Genomic DNA, 21,086 nt, shown 5'->3' with positions numbered 1-21,086 from the left:
AATAGGTAGACAGATACCCGAGTGCTTATTCTAACGATGTTTCTAAAATGTGCAGCTGCTAGAACCAGCAGCCTTGAGATGTGCAACATTTAAATGACCCAATATGACCTTCTACTAAGGAAGTAAGAAATTAAATTGAAACCTCAATAGTTAAAAATGGGATAATTGTCAATAAGAAGGGACAGTGTTATTTGATATCTATACAACTCATGCAATATTTAAAACTGGCATCAATTTTAAAAAGCAGTTGTGGTATCTCTTGGGATTTTTATGGTTTTTGTCTGCTTTTTCTTTTGTGTTATCTGAACACAAGGCTGGGAAATTAAGTATTTCACTATCAGAGTTTTTTATTTGTAGTACTGCCAGTATGAGGCAATTAAAAATTAAACGTCCTGTAAATTCAGATTATTTCCCGTGTTTATTTCAAGGAACTCATTTCAGCTGCACAACTCTCTCCTAGCGGAACTCGTGCAGGGAAGTAATTTCAGTTCTCAGTGTATTTTGCCCCTAGAAGCAGCTTTGAGAAATCTGATTAAGATTTTTGAAAGATGCATTGCTTACTAAACTGTTCCTAATCTTCCCATTGAAATTGATAGAACTGATTGTAATGTTCTGTAGTTATCCTAAGGAATCTAATTAGTAGATACGTGTGATGAAGCGTGTTAAGTTTTATGTCATTTATAAACCACTCAGCTTCTGTACAGAAGGATGCAATGAAGGATAATCTTGGTAATGTTTCCTTTCACAGTCAAGTATCTTGTTATGCTTGCTGTACTTGGATTTTAGTAAAAGCCATTCAGATTTCAGGTGGTGTTTCCAATTACTCATAGCCTTACAATCATGATCTGGATGGTTTGGCTTGGGACTGCTATATCACTACCAATCAGATTATTCCCTAAGTTTGATTTGCTGGCCTTGATTTTGCTGTAGCAAAAAGCATTTAAAGGGAATGTTAACTGCAGAAAATGTGGAGTAGGAGTTGAGTTAGACGTTTGGATAAAACATTGATTGCAAAAGTAGACACTGGGAAATACCTGGTAACAGCTACTACACTTTCATTTTCTACATTTAATGCTGTAGCCTTACATGTTAGCTTTGCACCTGAAAAAAATATGGCTTTGGTTTTCGTTCTAATTTTTTTTTTTTAATTTGAAAAGAATTGGACCTTTGACCTGAACACCCCTTGTTGTTTTGGCTGGAAACACCTTATTAATGTTGAATCCTTCCTGAAAGAGCTCTTAGTCTAGTTTATGTTGTTAGATAGAAGATAATTTCCCAAAAGGAATGCCCTAAAAGAATAGGCAAGAGGGGGTAATTTTTATTATAGGAGTGAAATCTAGGCTGTAATTTGAGAGTATTATTGTTAATCTTCACTGTGCCAGGAGTCTGCCTGAGCTTGACATACTCTATTTTGCTTTTTGTCTAGTTATCTAATATAAATACTGCATTTCTTCTGCATGTCCCCTGTAGCAGTTTCCATCACATGCATTGTCATCAAGACTTTGTGAAGCTCCTAGGTTGTGAACTACTTACCTGTCCTTTTTGAAATGAAAAGAATACTTCAGCAAATGTTACGTTATGTTCATCTTGTTGACTTCTCAAACCGAAGCTCAAATGCAAAGAGTAGGGCAGTAAAAACATATTTGCATATCATAGGTGAAATGGTACGGCAGGCCAGGGTGCTGGCTCAAGCAACTTCAGATCTCGTCAATGCAATGAGGTCAGATGCTGAAGCAGAAATTGACATGGAAAACTCAAAAAAGCTCCTGGCAGCTGCGAAGCTCCTTGCAGATTCTACAGCCCGCATGGTGGAAGCTGCAAAGGTATGGGGAAATTGAAGCAGTTGTCAGCCTAAAATGGTGTAGTTAGGCACAAAGAGGAGAAGGCATGTAGTATGTTGTAGTATAAACTGGTTTTTTTTTGTCCTGTAGGTGTTTTGCATTTAATGGCATATCCAAAAGTTTGTATAAATTATCTGCTTGGTAGTTACCTGCTTCTAAAAACTCTTGTTCTGCTTTGCTGATTTGTGTTCAGGGTTGTCATGACCCAAGCTAGTTTGAGCTGTTTCCACCAGTCATGGCCACTGCGATGCAAATTCCTTTACCAGTCTTCCAGCTCAAATAGAACAAGAAACTACAATAATCTCTGCCAACGGGCAGAAGCCATAACAGTGCTGCTTTGCCTCTGTTTCTTTCAGGAACAGTTTCCTCTCTCTAGGGAGTGTTGTATGTGTTGTATCCTGTGTGCACCTCCCCAGCCCCTACTCCATGTCTGCTCTCATGGGACAGGCACATATTTAGACTCTTCTGTCCTTTCTGTGCTAGAAACTTATTTAAATTCACAAGGTGGGTTTGTTTGTTGAATTGAGTCCCAGATCCTGTACTCAAAAGGTGTTTACAAATCAGGGCTAGCCATTCTCCTAGGCCTCTAGAAGACCTATATGCCAAGCTACAACCATAGCTTGACTTTCCAGCACTTTCTCAGACTTCAGATGGACAAAACCTCCATTGTTTTTCATTTTTTCATATAATGTGTTTTACAGATCACAGAAGCATCCTTTTATATAACAACTTTTTCCCCAGACATCTGAAGTAGCACATGATGCAAAAAGTAGTATACAAAGCAGATGTTCCACTTCCTTGAAGTACTGAAGTATCAGTAAACAACAGTAACAACATTTCATAACAAATTTTCTGCTTAGACTGTTTTGTGGTTTAGTGCTCTTCCCATAGTCTAATGTTCTAGTTTTGGATAAGGCAATACAAAGAAAATAAAGGCCAATGTAGCAGACTGTAACTGAAGATTCTATATTCACCTCTTCAAGTTCAGCTTATGTGGCTGATGTATTTTGCTCTGAAATTTTGTGCAGGGAGCTGCAGCCAATCCTGAAAATGAGGATCAGCAGCAGCGTCTGCGAGAAGCAGCGGAGGGACTGCGGGTTGCTACGAATGCTGCTGCACAGAATGCCATCAAGAAGAAGATTGTCAACAGATTAGAGGTTGGAAACACGTACTGCTGAATTTTCAGTTCATTTCAATAAACCTCTAGATAAGTATTAAGGAAGTAATTAGAAAGGCATACTTCAGGAAAAATACTAAGCACTGTAAGATCAGTTCTGGAATCAAGGCCTGAAATTTAAAATGCTAGCATATGATACCATAGTCTGATATGGAAAATTGAAGAGCTTTTATCACTGATGGAGTAAAAGTGGTGTAAGCATTTGATTCAGAAAATAATTGATGGTGGCTTAGCCATATAATCAGAAAAGTTTAGTTCTCAAATAGCTGAGCTAAAACTCCTTCATTACTGTTTCAATTATCTATATGATCTGTCATTGACACAGAATATCCTTTGGTGCTTTTTATCAGTACATGTGCCAGAGTTTCATGTGAAGTTCCTTATGAAGTCATGTCGAAATGCACCATATCCAAATGAAATGTTAAGTCACTCACAGAATCCAAAGAAACAGAAATAAAACTGAGAAGATGCATAGTAACTGATGGCAGAGACAAGGCGAAAAAGGCACTGTAAGATGAAATTTATCCATAGTTTGGTTTTTAGGCCAGGTTTTATCTTCCTGTTCTCAGCTGAAATGTAGAAAAGACAGATTAAAAAAAAAAATCTTTCATAGTATCTATTTAAAAATGTTATCTAACTAAATAAGTTTTTCATAAGCGTATTTAAGCTGCTTTCTGTAGAATAAAAAATCAGAAATATTTCCGGAAATAAATCGTGCCTCAAATTTGCCAACTGAATTCAAGGAAACTGTATGGAGAAGGTGGTTGTTATAATGCCCTGATAATACATAACTCCTTACATAGGAATGAAGTGTGTGATGGTGAGGATGAACTTGCAAACGTGGTTTTATGTAGTGGGCCAGTGAAAGAGGAGTGTTGCATAATTTGTTGGAACATCTTGGGTAAATTGTTGGAATTTGTAATTTTGCAAGAGGGGAAGGTTGATAACAAAAATTGCAGGCATTTGAAGAAGATTTCTCAGTGTTTTTAGAGTACTTCATACTCTGAATTTCTCAGTCTTAACTACTAAGTTTTTAACTGTTTCCTTTCATCCTTAGATTGCAGCTAAACAAGCGGCAGCTGCTGCTACTCAGACTATTGCAGCTTCTCAGAATGCAGCTGTTTCAAATAAGAACACTGCAGCCCATCAGCAACTTGTGCAGAGCTGTAAGGTAAACCTGTCACAATTCAATGCCAAATGCCCGAAGTCAAGTGTGTTGTTATGGTTCCGAGTGAAAATTCAGAGTCCTTGTGTCAAGAAGCTGTTCTGTTTTGGTTTTATGCCACAAGTTACGGCTTACTTTCTAACCAGTGCTAGACAAATGTTACTTTGCAGTTTTTAATGAAATTGTATTTAAAAAAAAAAAAGTAAAAGTTGAAAAGAGGACAATAGAAGGCAAAATCATATTCTTCTTAAGAGCAGTTGTGCAGGGAATGAGAACCAAACCACGAAAGAAACAAATCAGATAGTAAAAAAAAAAAAAAAAAATCAAGTATGTGTCAAGATTGTGTTTCAGGAAGCTATTTTAGCATGAATAATTAAAAAGAAGGAAGAAGCTGATTCACTACATACATTACAATTTATTCTAAATTGATCCTGATTACAATTTATTAGATAGGGGAGGCTACTTTGGTATGTTGGGGGGGGGGGAATTCAGTATTGCACTGCCAAGGTAAGATTAATGTGAAGTGGACAGACAAGGAGTTATGTGAGTGTGAGTTTGGGCACTCTGGGAATAATGTTTTGACAGTACACATTTCAGAATGCTACAGCTGTACTGTAATTAAGATTGCCAAGGAAAAGTAGGCTGAGGTGCTCAATTTTGTTTTTCTTAAAGCAAGATGCTCATTTGAAAACCTGCGAACATTTATACATGCAAACAAAGTCATTCTGAATGCTGTGTAAGCACATAACTAATCAGAAGAATCTTGGCTGTCTTGTAGGATCTTTAAACTGAGTAACATAAACAAATATTTCTAAATAAGAGTGGAATGTTTCTGAGAAATCCTGTTATGTATTAATTCAGTTTTGTGGACTCCTAAGCAGATTTTGTGAAGGCATAAGGCATTGTATCTGTGAATTTTACCAGTCATCCTGAAAGAGTTTGTTTTATGTCAAGGGGTTTGTTCATATTGATATGCTGAAAGTTTCTCCCTTTGTTTACTATAGAATGTTGCAGACCACATTCCTCAGTTGGTGCAAGGCGTGAGAGGAAGTCAGGCTCAGGCAGAAGACCTCAGTGCACAGCTTGCTCTGATAAATTCCAGCCAGAACTTCCTTCAGGTGAAGTAAACCACTGTAGTAGATTCTGTTAGAACAAATGGCGCTTCTCTTTGTTTTTATTCGTGACAAGTAAGCAGTAAACAGATAAGAACAACGTAAGGAAGTTCATCACAGATGGGGAGCCATGGCTAGGGAGAGCTTAGTTTGTCAGGTCAGATAGCTGAAGCATGTTGAACCTGAGGAGAATGAAAACTGCCAAAGTTTTGAATATAAGTAACAAAAAAACTGACGTATACAGACAGGAAGCATTCATTTGAATGGCATTTGCTTTTTCAGAACGAGTTTAATGAACAAGGTGGTGATAATTCAGCATCTTTCTAAGCACAGGTCTGAATGTAACAGGTGCTGTCGTAACCATTTGTAATGAAGCCAGAGTTGGGGTGCTGCAGCAGCAATCTCCAGAATTCTTCAAAAATGGGAGAGAGACAGGAAATATTACCATGGGTTTAGATATTAGCCTGCAGATGTAGCAGATCTTGATTTCTGCTCAAAGCATGCATTCTGAGTCTGATTCTTATAAAATGAAAAAGGAGAGAGAAAGGATGTTGGTAACACTATTGGGTATGTTGTTGACAGTACAGGAAACAAACAGAAGAAACCAGTTGTCTGTGTAATAACTATCATTAATTGGCATCAGCCATACCTTTAAAAGTGAAGTGAAAATAAACCCTTTGATTGAATGCTATTAGCAGGTTCTTTATGGTCCTATGTAGTAGAGATATAACAGTACTGTCACTCTTTGTATTTTGCTGCGTGGTTAACTTTGGAGTCATTAAAATGATCTGTCTCCTCTGTGCCTGTATTTGTGAACCACAGCGATGATATGAATCAGGAAAGTACATTAATTGTGTTAGCAGCCAACCCTGTGGAGTCATTGTTGTATTACTTGTTTCATGGGTGAAATTTTGAAAGAATTTAATATTTGGAAACATTGAAAGAGGTTTGCCATTTGTCCTCTGTGGGCACTTAGATGTCACTTAGATGCTGAACAGCAACACTGCAAATTCAAGTGTTTTTACACAGTCTGCACAAGTACTTAAAGGCCACAGGAAGACACTGGCTACTACAAAGTGGCAGATGTCCCACCAAGGCATGAATGGTTCCTGCTGCAGCAGACACTGCAGTGTAGAGTTATGATGTGAATGGAAGACTGCAGCCTAGGAGCTGCATGGTTAAGGAGCAGTGCATGAAGTGGTCGTTACAGAAGATTTAGAAACCTCACTGTTGTGTAAAAGGAGGAAACAGCATGTTCTTTAAATACTAAGTCTCACATCAAGTAAATTAGCTTGTAAAATTTGTGTTCCTGACTCTTCTTTGGACAGCCTGGAAGTAAAATGGTGGCATCTGCTAAAGCTGCAGTACCTACTGTGACTGACCAAGCGGCAGCCATGCAGCTAAGTCAGTGTGCAAAGAACCTTGCGACCAGCTTAGCTGAGCTGCGGACTGCCTCCCAGAAGGTAGGTCGTAGTAGTTCTAATTAGCTAAAGCAAGATGGCCTAAGGAGTGGTCAGGAGTTCACTCCATCTTGGCTCACTGTCTTCCTCCTGCACCCAACAGGAAATGGCTCATGTTTATGCTTCAGTGTTGTTCTTGGTCAACAGTTGTCTCTGAGTTCCATGTAGGTCCTGTGTCGTAATAGAGAAGGCAGCAATAACTGACAAGATAACTGAAAAGTTCGTGTTACCATTGCTGAACTTGCAAGATGGTAGGAGGGCACACACAGAGCAGCCCCGTTGATGCAGATTTCCAAGGTTCATGTAGTGATTTGAAGAAGAAAATAAAAAAAAGGAATCAAAACGCTTTAGGGAAAGCGAGGATATACTGGGTGCATTGCATTTTGTGGTGGCTTTCAACAGCATGTCAGTCTATTCACAGACTAAGGGTATTGTGCAGTAGTTTGGAAGGGGCCCCCTGAAGTCATGAAACTGATAGATACGCTGGAAGGATTGTATATTTACTATTTCTGGTAATGGCTTACATGTGCTAACAGTGCTGTTGATCTGATTTCTGAATAGGCTCATGAAGCATGTGGCCCAATGGAAATTGATTCTGCTTTAAATACGGTCCAGACCCTCAAAAGTGAACTGCAAGATGCAAAGATGGCAGCTGTGGATGGACAGTTAAAGCCTCTTCCTGGAGAAACTGTAATTAATAAAGGATGTCCTTCATTTAAAAACAAAGTTAGCTGTTAGCATTTTAAATGTTTGAGACAGAACATGTCCTGAGACATTGGATAATGATCATGCTGGCAGGTTTTTACACTGATTCTCGTTTTAAGAGTATATATTCTTATTACATTGAATATTTGTTAGCAGAAATACAGGAGTGTAGGTCCTCCTCCTGTATTGAGCAAAATACAGTTTAGCAGTAGTCGTGTTGTAGTCCTTTCAAAAAGATATTGTTTTCAATGGGGACAAAGATGAGAACTTAGAAGTTGATCTTCTGGTAGGCTTATGAAATGTTTTATTTGGTAAAAGCACCATTCTCACCAAAAACTTAGTAACTTATTTCACTTGCTAATTATGAGATATTTCAATTCTAGTTTTATTGTTTATAAGACCTATATGTAATTTTATTTCAACATGAACTGAGAAAACATGCTAATAAGTCTTCAGACTAACCACACGTGCCCTGTAGCTGAGACAAGTTTTGGAGAGAGAGGAATTTTTTAATACTGCTTAGAAAGCAAATGTGTTTCAGATATTCTTAAGCAAAGAATTCTGTCCTTCACCATTTTTTTTACAGCTTGAGAAATGTGCTCAGGATCTGGGAAGCACATCCAAAGCAGTTGGTTCATCGATGGCCCAGTTGCTAACTTGTGCTGCTCAAGGCAACGAGCACTACACAGGTACTGTTTTACTTATAATATCTGAAAGCTCTGCTTCCCATAAGATGCTTGTTAGAGGGCTTTCTCATCACAAACTGCTGAAGTTAAGGAATTGCTCACCTCTTCATGCTGATAGTGAATTTTGGCAGGTTACAGCGGATTGCTAATGTAAATAATGTGCTTCATAAAGAAGTGTTGCAGTCTGCTATGTGTACGTAATCAGAATAGCTGGAGACATCTGTTGTTTTCAAAAATATATTACAAACTGCTTCCAAAGAACAGAATTAAAATATAGTGCAATTTAAATGTCAGCACCACTGAAATGTTTCTGTTTCCTTTCAGAAGACTGTGAAAGGGTCTTTGGATGTGTTTTGAAATATAAGATGACACAAGATGTGAACATACTTGAGATGGTTTGGTGATGTCTAAGACAGTTTGTGTCTTACTAGATGTTGCCATCTCCCATGTGTAATGCAACCTGTCTTTCTGACTCATTAATATAACTTCTGCATAGTCTGGGGAAAAGCCAGTGGGGAATGCTGACACGTGCTACGATCTGTTCTCTTCAGTATCTGCCCCAGTTTATGTACTTGCAGTTTTAGGAACTGAAAACAACTTACTAAGAGGAATGTTTCTCACATAGGGGAAAAAAAGGGTTTATACTGAAATGATATGATGTTCCATTTCCTTCGTTGTGTTAATTTTTCATTGTGTTATTAATGCAAATACTACAGTAGAATGTTCTTAATACTGACACAGAATTCATTAGGACAATTAAGATTTCATTGATTGTTAATGCATCAGAGCTATGTAACTTGTATTTGCTTTCATTTGAAGCACATTAATTGGATTAAGATGGCTTGTTTCTGTTCCATAGTTAAGTGAAAGTTAGTACTGGATATCTGATAAGGAATACAGGTATTTGCAGCTGATATCCAATAGCTGAATCTAGCTCTCAACATCAAGCTATGACAATGGTTCAGCTGGGATTTTTTTTTATTATATAGTGTTTTGTTATGTTAAAGGTTCTTTGCACTGAAAAGAGCACAGTGTTTTTTAATGTTACAGTGTATTCTCCTGTTTATCAGTGATAGAAGGCCTTTACAGCTTACCTCCACTATTTAAGCATTCCTTCTTGCTTACAGCTGTGATAGTAAGTTTCTTTTCATTGCATATTGAAAGTAATTACATGACATTTTCTGACTGAACTTCTTTTTGTAGGTGTGTATTCATACTGGGATTATGTTGCATCAGGTTGCCTCATCCTTAATAATCTCACTTTATTTAGCTTTTAATTCCTTGAAATTTAGCCATTTTTCTCTCTATTCTCTAAAATCCCAAAGTCATGTTTTGCAAAGTGACAGAGATGCTGCAGCTTCAAAGTGATCAATCACTTTCTCCCCTAGCTTACAGTAGGACTCTTATTTCCAATTTTTTGCTTTTTCTTCTTTACCTCTGCTTCACTGGGATTTGGCCACTGATTTATAGCTGCCTCAGAACGTCCTCTTTGGGGCATAATATTGACTTCGTGGTTTCACTGCAGGCATTTTTCTCAGCAAATGATGCTGTATACTTCAAATATGTTCACATTTGAAAGTTGTCTTTTAAACTGTATTTAGAATATTGTGTTGTAATGGAATAATAGCCTCCAAATTTAGCTGTGATGAAATACAAGAATTGCCTTTAAAGTACTAATAGATTCCTCAATGAAATCTGAATGTAGGAGTTGCTGCCAGAGAAACTGCTCAGGCTTTGAAGACATTGGCTCAGGCAGCACGTGGGGTTGCAGCATCAACTACTGACCCTGTAGCAGCACATGCAATGTTGGATTCAGCAAGGGATGTCATGGAAGGCTCTGCTATGCTTATTCAGGAGGCAAAGCAGGCCCTTGCTGCACCAGGAGACGCAGACAGTCAGCAGAGATTGGCCCAGGTGAGTTGTGACTTCAGCAGTTAGGTGAATTGTGAACAATCCACTGAAATTCCAGATAGAATACAGCACTAAACAGTAAGAGAAAAACTGTAGAACAGCAGGCTGTGAGAAATATCAGAGCTGGCTGGTACTTCTAGCAGCTTTCAATGTCTTGCATCAAACAATGTAGTTGGTGCTAAAGTGTATTTTAGTCATCTTTCAAAAACAAAGGAGACAAAAGTACAGTTAAGTGTAAGACAAAACACCTATTAAACCCATTAATAAAAGGATCTGTATTCATGTTATACTCAAAAAGTAAGCACATCTCCATGAGTGCTGCAACTGCTTTTGAAGACTGATCAGTATGTGGTTAACTTCTGGGGCTTTCCTGTAACTGGGGTGGTGAAGCCTTTATTCCTGGTGCTGCTCTGCCAACACAATCCTATCAAATGAGTATGCATAGTTTGTGATCGCTAGACTACAGGTGTGCAACCCAAGAGCTTGTAAGCCTCAAAAATGACCTTGAAGTCAGAACTGTAAAAGTTGGCTATAGATTATTGGTTGGTAAGCTAAATGATTGCTTAGGCCTTTCTCAGTGCGATTGTGTTTACTTGTGTTGTAGGTGGCAAAAGCAGTGTCTCACTCATTGAATAACTGTGTGAATTGTCTACCTGGGCAAAAGGATGTGGACGTGGCTTTGAAGAGTATTGGGGAGTCTAGCAAGAAGCTCCTTGTTGATTTGGTGAGAAGTCTTTTACCATAAAAATAAATTTCAGAAGAGCTGATCTGGGCTCCCCACGTATCAAATTATTATGTAGCAAATGTGCCTGAAGTACTTCATGTATGTTTTGTTTATTATGCAGTTTTAAGATGTCTGTTCTCTTAATTCATTATCAGGCATGGGCAGAGAGGGGTCGCAAAAAGAAAAACAAAACATTTGAATACTGCTGATTTGTGGAAAGGTTATGTGATTTGAGCAACGCAGTCTCATCTATCAGTGATCCTGCTTGCTACCCTGTGGATGAAGAAGGAATTTTATGTTAGTGTTTGTGCAATGCTGCTTGGTCAGATCAAGTCAAGGCTAAACTTAGTCACTGAAGAACTGCTGATACTTGCTTGTTGTTCTGGAAGTCTTGTTTGTGGAAGTAAGCAATGACATGGAGAACAAAACTTCTCCGACTTTTTTCACTGAGTTCAACACTTGGAATTTTCCAGTTAGATAACTGACATCTTATCTGTCCTTTTAAAAGCTTGCTTAATGGTCTGTCCCTTGAAAGAAGCAGCTCACTGTCTAGATTCCTTGTTGATGACTATCCCGTAGTTGGATATTTTGCCTTTAGAACTGAATCAGCAGACGTTCAGATGCAGTACTCCATTGTAGTTTGTGGCACTTAGTGCTGTTTGCATTTCGTATTCTTGAATTGTGTTGAACTTTGCAGTCAAAAAGAGCTGGTGTGATTTGGTGGACGGTAATACAGCTCTCAATCTCTTACAGCTACCTCCAAGTTCTAAGTCATTTCAAGAAGCTCAGAGTGAGCTGAATCAGGCAGCAGCAGATTTGAATCAGTCAGCGGGAGAAGTTGTCCATGCTACACGGGGCCAAAGTGGGGAACTGGCTGCAGCATCTGGAAAATTCAGTGATGATTTCGATGAATTTCTTGATGCTGGTATTGAAATGGCTGGCCAAGCTCAAGTAAGTTTTTTTTTTTTTCTGTTTTTTTTTTTTTTTTTTTAATCTTGCTAATGGGGAACAAGGCTGTCCTGGGAACGCAGTACGATGTGCTAATGTAAGCGTGTCCAAATGTGACAGATGATAGGTTATGCAGCAGTCATCCAGGGTGAAGTGAACTCAACATTTGTATATTTGTTTCTGTGGCCAGTCAGAAGTGTGACTTAATGTTCACCTGTCTGGTTTGGTCTGTTTGCTAACTGATTTATGACCTGCATATCTGGAGATACAAAGGCCTGCTGAACTTCTCAAAGGTTATGGAAATAGTTGCCTCTATTTTGGTAGAACTACTTTGGAATGTTTTTTATGTAATCTTTGTCCAACATTTGACACCTTTCTATGCTACAGTTCAAATGCTTTAGGTGGAAGGACAGAAAGATGTGTTTAAAATCCAGGCTTGTACTGCTTTATCTTATGTGCCACTGCAGTCCTACTACAGCATGGAATGAGTGGATGAGGAGCAGAAGTGCCATGCATGTGACAGCAGCACCTGCACTTCTGTTTAGTGATTAAAAATCTGGAAGAGTGCTGTTCTGGTAAACTCGGTAGCATTGAGGGATGTTGTTACGTTATCTCGTTTGTACCTAGTCATCTGGGTTCTCATTTGAAGTTGAGGATGTTTCTTGCATTATCTTACTGAGTTTAGGCATACTGAACAATGCTAGTTGGTCTTTTGGAGATGCTTTAACATAACAAATGCCAGCATATGAGGAAGTCATGTATTACGTGACCAGGGAGGATGTAGTAAAACGAATTAGTAGGCTATTTTGCCCTAGTTAGTAAGCAGAACCTGAAGACCTAAAAATTGTTTCTGAAAGAAACACTAGCTTGAGTGTGCTGGTCCTTCAAAGCCACCTATGAAGTGCCTTTATAAAGCAGGTGCGTTTCAGGTAATGCTGAGTAGAGATCAGGCAGTGACTGTTGGTTATTCTTCATCAAACTTAGTAACTGGGTTCACATTTGCGAAGTGAGGTAGATAGTGAATACCAGCTGATTCTCTGAAATTTAATCTCCAGTGAATCTCATTAAGTTTTAGAATGTTTTATCCGAGGCAGTTCAGTGCAGGCAAAGGTGGAAAGAATGATGCAAACTGCTTCTTGAAAGGAGAATTCCAGGTGATATTGTGGACCTTCAGGGTTTGCCTGTCATGCTGTCACAGTGAATTAAATTGATCTTAGCAATTAGTGACAGATCTTTCAATAGAGAATGCTTTCTGTCTGTGTCTAGTTATTTGGCCTGTACAGAAGTACTACAGATGAGAGTAGGGAGCAGAGTAGAATGTAAATATAGATGAAAAACTATTCACATCAACTGAGTAATAGAGTAATAATAACAATAACTGAGTAACAGCTTCTTTAAGCCTTAAACAGACTACTGGAACAAATTCACTTCTACTGATGACTAAAGGAAGAATCTAATTATCGCTATTTGCTGTGATTTTGCAGTACTCCCTGTGATTGTATGCATGTGAAGGTTTCATTTCTGAACAGTGGCACAAAGTGAATGGGTAATAGTAAGCATTCTGAATTGGATGGTCTGAAGGAGGCTTATTTGAATTTAGTTTCTTGTAACTGAGGACATTCTGGAGGGATTTTCTGTGTAAGTAATCCCAGTTGGATGCAAGAGAGCTTGTGGTTTACACGGGATGTTAGAATACAGACAGTACACACTGATGGAGTAATGTGGATCAGCTGTGCCAGGCAGAGATGTGTGAGAATCTTGACAATGAAAGCTGTGTTCAACAAGTAGTAAAGTTTCTCCGCTGCTCCTTTTTGAATACTGCCATTGTTAGAAATGAAGCTATTTGTTACATGGGTTTCTTGTTCTGTTATGTGAATGGAGCTAGAGGCACCTGTCTGGATGAACAAAGGCTTTGCTCCATGTCTTCCTCTGGACTATGGCCCTTTGCGTGTCAGTGGTTTCAGGTGGATAAACAAAATAGGTTTCCACATAATGTTTTTGCATCCTCTGTATTGCAATCTAGGCACTTAATGTTATGCTGCTATGGCTTTTCAGACAAAAGAAGACCAGATTCAAGTAATAGGTAACCTCAAGAGCATCTCTATGGCTTCCAGCAAGCTTTTACTGGCTGCCAAGTCTCTGTCTGTTGATCCTGGAGCTCCTAATGCCAAGAATCTATTAGCGGCAGCAGCCAGGTAAGAGTGCTTTGCTTTTTTAGGCTTTGCTTAAGGTATTTGCTTTCCTCTTCTCTTTTAATATGCTCTTCTGATACTGTCAGTTTACTGAGTGGTTGGAACCTGCAGTTCTGTTGAAATGAATGCAGGTCCTACGAAAATTGCTCATTCTGTGGTAGTTCCTTATCTGGCATGGCTTGTTAGCACTGATGGAGATAATCACTAGTTGAAGAGTTGGCCTGTTTTTTTAAAGGAACTAATGTGTTTTACTTTTCTTTGCATCTGTGTTCTGGCAAGATGCTGGTGATAGTAGATCTCTCAGCCCTTAAGAAAGAAAGGAACAGAATCTGTGTCCTTATATAAGCTGTACGTAAAAATCAGGGTGGCTATCTATAACCAGGAGTGCATATGATCAAGAGGACCTGAAAGGATTGGAAGATATGATAGATTTATTTGGCCAAAGATAACCTTACTTTAAAGATTTTTAACCATGCTTTGAATTTTGTCTCTAAGACCCCATTTTTGGTCATGGTTCTCAGTGCTTATTTGAAAAATAACACTGCTTTTTAGTGTTTCTGGATGGATAATCACTTTTCACTTACTTTTTTCCCAAATTTTTTTCATGACTTTTTTATCAAATGAACTTACTTTGCTATGAAGTCTTTTAATTGAATGTTCAAAAATAAAACTGGAAGAAGACTGCTGAAGCACTTTTTCTTAGAAGTGTCAGTATTGTATCAGATCGATGTCTGAAATGAAATTTGTATGTTGCTCTTAGTATTACTGCCTTCCAAAATATTTACTCCCTCAAAGATTAGTGTAGAGAGGAAGTGATTAAGATAGGGCTGTTGCTTTCTTAAGGAAAAGGAGGCTGATATTTGTCCTGGACCCTGGAATCATCACACTTCAATGTCAAATAATTAAAAAAAAAAAAAAAAATCCACTCTTTTAATACTTTGAGAAGTAAGGTGTGCTGTTTTATTGTTATGTTCTTGACAAAAACATTCTGCTATCCATCTTGGCTCCCAGAAATACGTAGGCTTCTAGGCAAGCTGTAGGTAATCAAAGGTACACTGCTTAAAATGAAGAAGTTGCATGAGGCTGTGTTTATGGCACAGCATTAGACTGCTATGGATTTCTGCGTTGGAGTTGGAGTATTCCTATTTCTTTGGAGTACAAATGCGGTTAGTGTCTCCAGTGAAGCCCACCTATTTATCAGGTTCTGCCAGACTGATATTCCCTCTGTAGAAACATTCAAAAAAAAAGGGGAGGACGAGCAGTACAGTCTTTAGATGGTCTCTTTTGCCGTGGTGTTTGTGTGTGAAGGTATGTCTGCATTCTTAAGGACACTAAACAGCAACAAAATGCAATAGGATTGCATTCAATCCAATTTAGGCACTGTGTTTCCCTTCTCAGATCTTTGCAAATGCAGCAGTTGTGACAAAGTTTGCTAGGGCTCTTTTCTTTGCTGTTGTGATACGGCCAGGTCAACTATTTTTGCTTTCTCTTCTCTGTGAAAATCATGAAAATGAACAAACAAGGCACAACTTCTTTACTTCCCACCAACTTGCCTTATTTTTGCTCTCATCTTTTATAGTGCTATGATTAACTTTCTTGTATTTTTTTCTGTTCTTCCCTTTTGACCTAGTTCTAATTGATAATCCTACCCTTTTCAGTGGCTTTTCTTCCCTCTTGGAGCCATTTCTCTTGACTTCCTCAGACAATTAGAACTGTGGCAGGGGCTGAGAGCCATGCAGGATCCAAATATTGATATGATGTATTGAAAGAGATTTGAGGTATTTGGTGCCAGCAGCCTATTTGCTAGGCTCAGCTGTTTGCTCCAGTAGGTCCGCATGGTGTGAGCTGGAACCTCAATGCCATGGACACACAAAGTAAATGTCACTGAAATTAAGCTTCTGTTTCTTCTGGACTAACATCTAAGTTGTTTGCAATTGCCTCATATGTTGGTTGCTATCAAATGCCTTAGTGAGAGTCTTTTTGCATTATGAAGCTTGTTAAAGCAGAGGTCTTTAGGTGGGTTACTTTAATACAGGTTTATTCCCCAGACTGTGGGAAGAAAAATAGTAGCAAAACATGAAAGCTTGAAAGTATTGTAATATGCAGTTATTGAAATAAAAGCTTCAGTAAGAAGAATAGTTCAACTTGAAAATATATCTTTTCCCTTCTACTTTCCCTAGAGCTGTGACTGAGAGCATAAACCAGCTCATCACGCTGTGCACCCAGCAGGCTCCCGGGCAGAAGGAATGTGACAATGCACTCAGAGAACTGGAGGTATTACTACATTCCAGAAAGTTCTATTGAAGAACAGTGGGCCCCAAATGTTTGTTTTTCCCCTGTTTACTTTGATTGGCTGCTGTCACTGTCTTCTCACTTGATATCTGTGGCAGAGGTTTTAATTGCATACAAGGTAAGCATAGAACCTCTCTGAACCTCTTACAGTTTTGGCCAGGGTGAAATTTGCTGATGCGTCTCCTTCTCCCTCTTCTCTGCTTCCCAGAAAGTACAGTTTTTAGTCAAGATTATTCATAATTACTGTGAATTAAAAAGGAGTCACAGCGGGTTGGACATTCTCAGGACCAGCAGTGCACTGAAGGGGGGAGCTGCAGTTCTATGATTTTATGCTTTTAGCAGGTTGTTACTTCCAGTGCTACTTAGATGCTTAGTGTATTTCAGCTTGGACTTGATAGTTGTCAGCACGTTTTGTGGTCTTTCCTGGAGATTCTGAAATAATGTCTTGAGAGGACCTCACTGTATGGCCTCCATGGAGCCAATAAGTTTCTTTCAGAATTTCAGCTGGAAGGTTCACAGGATTATAGAGAATGCAAAGGTGTTGGATCAATCTCAAATACATGTTACCTGTCAGCATGAAGTTGTGCTGACTTGTTCTGCTGTTGTTTCCTCATGTTCTGAGGGCTTCTGTTTCTGTAGTGGTGCAAATATTGCATGAAGTAGCTTACTTCCCAGCCTGTTGTGTAAGGACGAGGCACAGCAATGAGGAATCGCTGTGAGAACTGGAATTGTTTTCTACATATGACCTCTTCTTCACATCACCTTGTTCTCACAGTTCAATTGCTGTAAGACTTTAAAGACTGCTAAGCTATAACTTAGAAAAAGAGGGCTGTGCCTTTAAAAATGTTGTAGGTATGTTTTAATTTTAGGAGTTGAATTCTGGTACGGATCTAATGGCTTAAATTTATGCCCTGATTTCCTTCATGTGCAAGGTGAATATCATAATATATAGATAATAGGATCTTTTGAATGTACTGACTTCACTTTCTTCAGAAAGGTTGCTAAGTCATTTTTGCCCAGTGTTTGGAGAGGTTTTCTCCTTTCTAACTTGGAAAGAAGCACCTTGCAGATTTTTCAAGCATAAGAGAGTTATTGTCTTCTGTTGCTTGCAGCTTTTTACAAGTTTATGTAAATAAATTTTCTAAGTGAAGATATGACTAATTTTTACTTTTTTATTTCTAGATTTCAGATTCATTTCAGGAAAAAAAAAAATTAAATCTCACACTTGCAGTTTTTGACAGAGGGAACTATACTTTGGGTCCTTTTAACTATAGGAGGAGGCCAGCAGGTGATTAAGTTGCAATTTAGTTTGATAGCCCTTTTTGTATCTTGGCAGCACTTTAATGATATCTTGTTCTCCCTGTCACTTAGCCTTTTAATTCCAGTTATTAGATGTTAAAATATTACTGAAAACATTTATTAGTCTGTTCAGAACAGACACAAAACCAGGTTGCCTGATGTCAGCCAAGTGTAATTTGCTATAGGTCAGTCATAACAAATGCAGGCTAATTTACATAAGGTTATACTTTCAGCAGATTTGTAGTGCAAAAATGAGTTTGTACCACAGTGCAGTTGATGTGGGGTAGCATTTAAGGTGTCATTTGTACATCTGTATTTGAACTCTCCATGGCTGTAGTTTGATTTGCTTGCTGGAGACAAAGTTGTGGCCACACTGACATCAGAAGGGTGGTTGTGATGGTGTATGTTTTTCTCAGCTTACTATTTCAGACTATGTCACTAAGCCAAAGCTTCTTCTCTTTTTTTAGACAGTGAAGGGAATGCTGGATAACCCCAATGAGCCTGTGAGCGACCTCTCGTATTTTGATTGTATTGAGGGTGTAATGGAGAACTCAAAGGTAACTTCCTTTTCCTATCTCTGTGACAATTGTAAGGTGTATTATCATACATTTCCACATACATGGTAAACATGCTGGAAACATAGCACAGTCTATTCTAAAATGTATGTTGCTTTCCTTGGTAAAACTTAGCCTGAGATCAGGCTATGAGAGAGGTCATTTCATTTTCTTTGTCGCTCCAAAGGCTTTTAACCTTGGTAATGTTTTTAACTATGTGATTGGCATGCAATGCTGGTACAGCTTCCCCCTCTCCTCCTGTTTGTTATATTATACAGCATGTCATACATCATGATATGTTTTGACTGCAGCTATTGGAAATGCCCAGAGCATAAATGGGAGCCTTGGTAATGAGATACCATTGTACTGTTCTGTGTGAAACAGCTTAGAGAAATTTCTGAGCACTCCAGATATGCCAGTACACCAGAAGATCTTTCTGGAATCTCATAAGTTATTTTTAAGCATACTATGTCATATCATACATCTTGCTCAGAAACTTTGCTTTTGGTGTTTTTATTACTTAATCATTGGGATTGTTTTGAATTCTTTGTTCTCTAAAAGAAAAAGAGAATACTTAAAGGATTGGGGCTATGTCTGTCATTCCTATTCTGTTGTGGTCAAATCTTACTTTGAATTTTAAAAGGAGATGAACTGAAATTGGTGACATGCTTTAAGAGTTAGTGTGCATTCTGACATCCAGATGGTCCCAGTAGATTAGATGCAATCCCATCTTCAGGGAGTTTCAGTGAGTTTAGGGGCAAAGAAGATTCAGAATGTGTTGAAAGCAGTTGCTGGTGTGGTTGTCATGTTCTGAAATCTGTGAAACCTACTTAGAGCCAGGCTAGCTGTAATGATTATTGTATGATAGAAAAATTGAGGGTTATTTCTGTATCCTCATAGTCACCAGAGCTCTAACAGTGTAAGTTCTTGGCACTGTAAATACAGTGTTAATCTGCATATCGTTATTCCTTACACCACACAAAGGAATGTCCTCAAATCCATGAGCTTATTAACTAGCTAACGTTTCTAGAAGCTGAGTCAAGCAGGTCTGTGGGGCAAGAGCTGGTTCAGGACCAGAAATCACTTGCCTTTTACTGGTAAGGAGACATATTGAGAAGCTTACTTTGTTTTCTTAATTTCTGAGGCTCTTGGAGAATCTATGGCAGGCATTTCCCAGAATGCAAAAACCGGGGATCTTTTGGTCTTTGGAGAATGTGTTGGAGTTGCATCCAAAGCTCTTTGCGGCCTCACAGAGGCAGCAGCTCAGGTAAGCTGTTGAAGCCTGTAAAATAGAAGTCTGCAAAGCAAATGTATGCTTTTTTTTGTTTTTGTTTTTAAGAAAGTGGATGTTATGCATGTGTAAATTTGAGATTTACTTCATTTGGGCTAAGCAGATGCTTTCTGAATAACCAAAGAGTCAAGAGATGGTCACTGTGGTTGGACCTTATACAGGAAGGCTTTGTAATTGGTCTTGGAGTTGAGGAATATGTGCTGCTTCTTAATTAGAAGAAGTGTTTTGTGCTGCAGTCCTGACTTCAATAGCAGCTGCAAGAGTATTTAGGGGACATCCACAGACCTAATTAGAGTTATAATTGCTTCTTGCTCTCTTGAGATCCTCTTCCTTATCTTAAAGCAGGTACAGCCTTGTAAATAAAGCATCAGGCTGTGGGAAATCATGCTATGCATCTGGAAACTGCTTTTTTATTTCCACAGATACAGAATGTCTCATTATGGACTTCATCTAACCCTAGATTCTTTACGAAATATGAAAGTAGGTAGTATATTATCTATAACGTAAGCTGATTAAAAGTGATCTTCAAAGACTGTTTTGACAGTCCAGACAATTCCTCCTTGTTGAGAGGCATGAAACGATCTCAAGTTAAGAAAGAAAGTAAATCTGGCTGTAAGGCATGTTGAGCTGCAGTGTGATGACCACCCCCACAGATGTGATGGTCAGTTACTTAGCAGCCACATTTGTTGTGGTGTCCTGGCTTTGGCTGGTGAGAAGGAATGCAGGGAGGTGTTTGTTGGCTTTACATATGAAAAAATAGTGAAGAAAAGTAAAACTGACTTTCTGCTCAGGCTTCATCAAAACCCTTTCCATCACCAGCTGTGGCAAATCCAGTAAGTCACTAGGGAGTGTTTATGATTGTTAAAGCTTTTCCATTGACTGTCCAAGTGCAAAACAACTTTTCCAGGGAGACCAGCTGCCTAAGTAAACAGGATGGTTTTGTTTTCACTAGTCAAATTTTGGAAGTGTAGTGGCTGAGATGTCCTGTTTTCATCAGATTCTGGAGATGTATTGCTGAAGGCAGTGTTCATAGTATTTTTCAGTATAATTTTTGAATAAACTCCGTTTGCAATCACATGTCAAACTTAGCAGAAAGACAAGATAAATTTAGCATTGTTTCATAGATTTTTTTTCTTCCTTTCTTGATTTCTAGGCTGCTTACCTGGTTGGCATTTCAGATCCCAACAGTCAGGCAGGTCAGCAAGGTCTTGTTGACCCAATTCAATTTGCCAGAGCCAATCAAGCAATCCAGATGGCTTGCCAGAATTTGGTAGATCCAGCAAGCAGCCCATCGCAGGTAATTCCAGAGGATTGTGGTGAGACTGTCACTGTTAGGTTATGCATTTTGTTTGTGACCAAGCAAAGGAGTTCTGCTTTGAACTGTAGCTTTGCAGAGCTAGAGTATAGTAACTGTTATGCTGTTCTGACGGTCTGTTTGTTTTGTGCCATCTACTTTGACAGGTATTGTCAGCTGCCACAATTGTGGCCAAACATACTTCTGCTCTGTGCAATGCTTGTCGCATTGCTTCATCAAAGACAGCAAATCCTGTTGCCAAGAGACACTTTGTGCAATCTGCCAAGGAAGTTGCAAACAGCACCGCTAACCTGGTTAAGACTATCAAGGTACAAGTGCTGCTTAGTCACGCTGCATTTTTTCTTCAGAATCAGAACAGTTATCAGTATCGTTTAACCTGTGATCTGGGTGTTTTAAGAAGTGTTTAATTACACT

At 38.7% G+C, this 21,086-nt stretch overlaps 1 protein-coding gene across 2 annotated transcripts in view; it reads left to right on the top strand.

Annotated features, from left to right (window-relative positions):
• TLN2 (talin 2) overlaps positions 1-21,086 on the top strand; it is a 142,486-nt gene that overhangs the window by 76,138 nt on the left and 45,262 nt on the right. For both annotated transcript variants that reach the window (XM_042875742.1, XM_042875741.1), the window contains exons 21-36: positions 1,657-1,823; positions 2,870-2,998; positions 4,076-4,189; positions 5,188-5,301; positions 6,624-6,758; positions 7,317-7,445; positions 8,047-8,149; positions 9,852-10,060; positions 10,662-10,781; positions 11,535-11,732; positions 13,785-13,924; positions 16,102-16,195; positions 17,980-18,069; positions 19,211-19,333; positions 20,511-20,654; positions 20,819-20,980. In XM_042875742.1, coding sequence (XP_042731676.1) covers positions 1,657-1,823; positions 2,870-2,998; positions 4,076-4,189; positions 5,188-5,301; positions 6,624-6,758; positions 7,317-7,445; positions 8,047-8,149; positions 9,852-10,060; positions 10,662-10,781; positions 11,535-11,732; positions 13,785-13,924; positions 16,102-16,195; positions 17,980-18,069; positions 19,211-19,333; positions 20,511-20,654; positions 20,819-20,980 — 2,171 coding nt within the window. The remainder of the gene's footprint in view (positions 1-1,656; positions 1,824-2,869; positions 2,999-4,075; positions 4,190-5,187; positions 5,302-6,623; positions 6,759-7,316; positions 7,446-8,046; positions 8,150-9,851; positions 10,061-10,661; positions 10,782-11,534; positions 11,733-13,784; positions 13,925-16,101; positions 16,196-17,979; positions 18,070-19,210; positions 19,334-20,510; positions 20,655-20,818; positions 20,981-21,086) is intronic.

The sequence above is a fragment of the Lagopus leucura genome, unplaced genomic scaffold (genome assembly GCF_019238085.1).
Source record: "Lagopus leucura isolate 7727_CA_CO unplaced genomic scaffold, USGS_WTPT01 Super-Scaffold_100015, whole genome shotgun sequence".
In the NCBI taxonomy this organism is placed as follows: Eukaryota; Metazoa; Chordata; class Aves; order Galliformes; family Phasianidae; genus Lagopus; species Lagopus leucura.
This window is presented reverse-complemented; position numbering and strand designations above follow the sequence as displayed.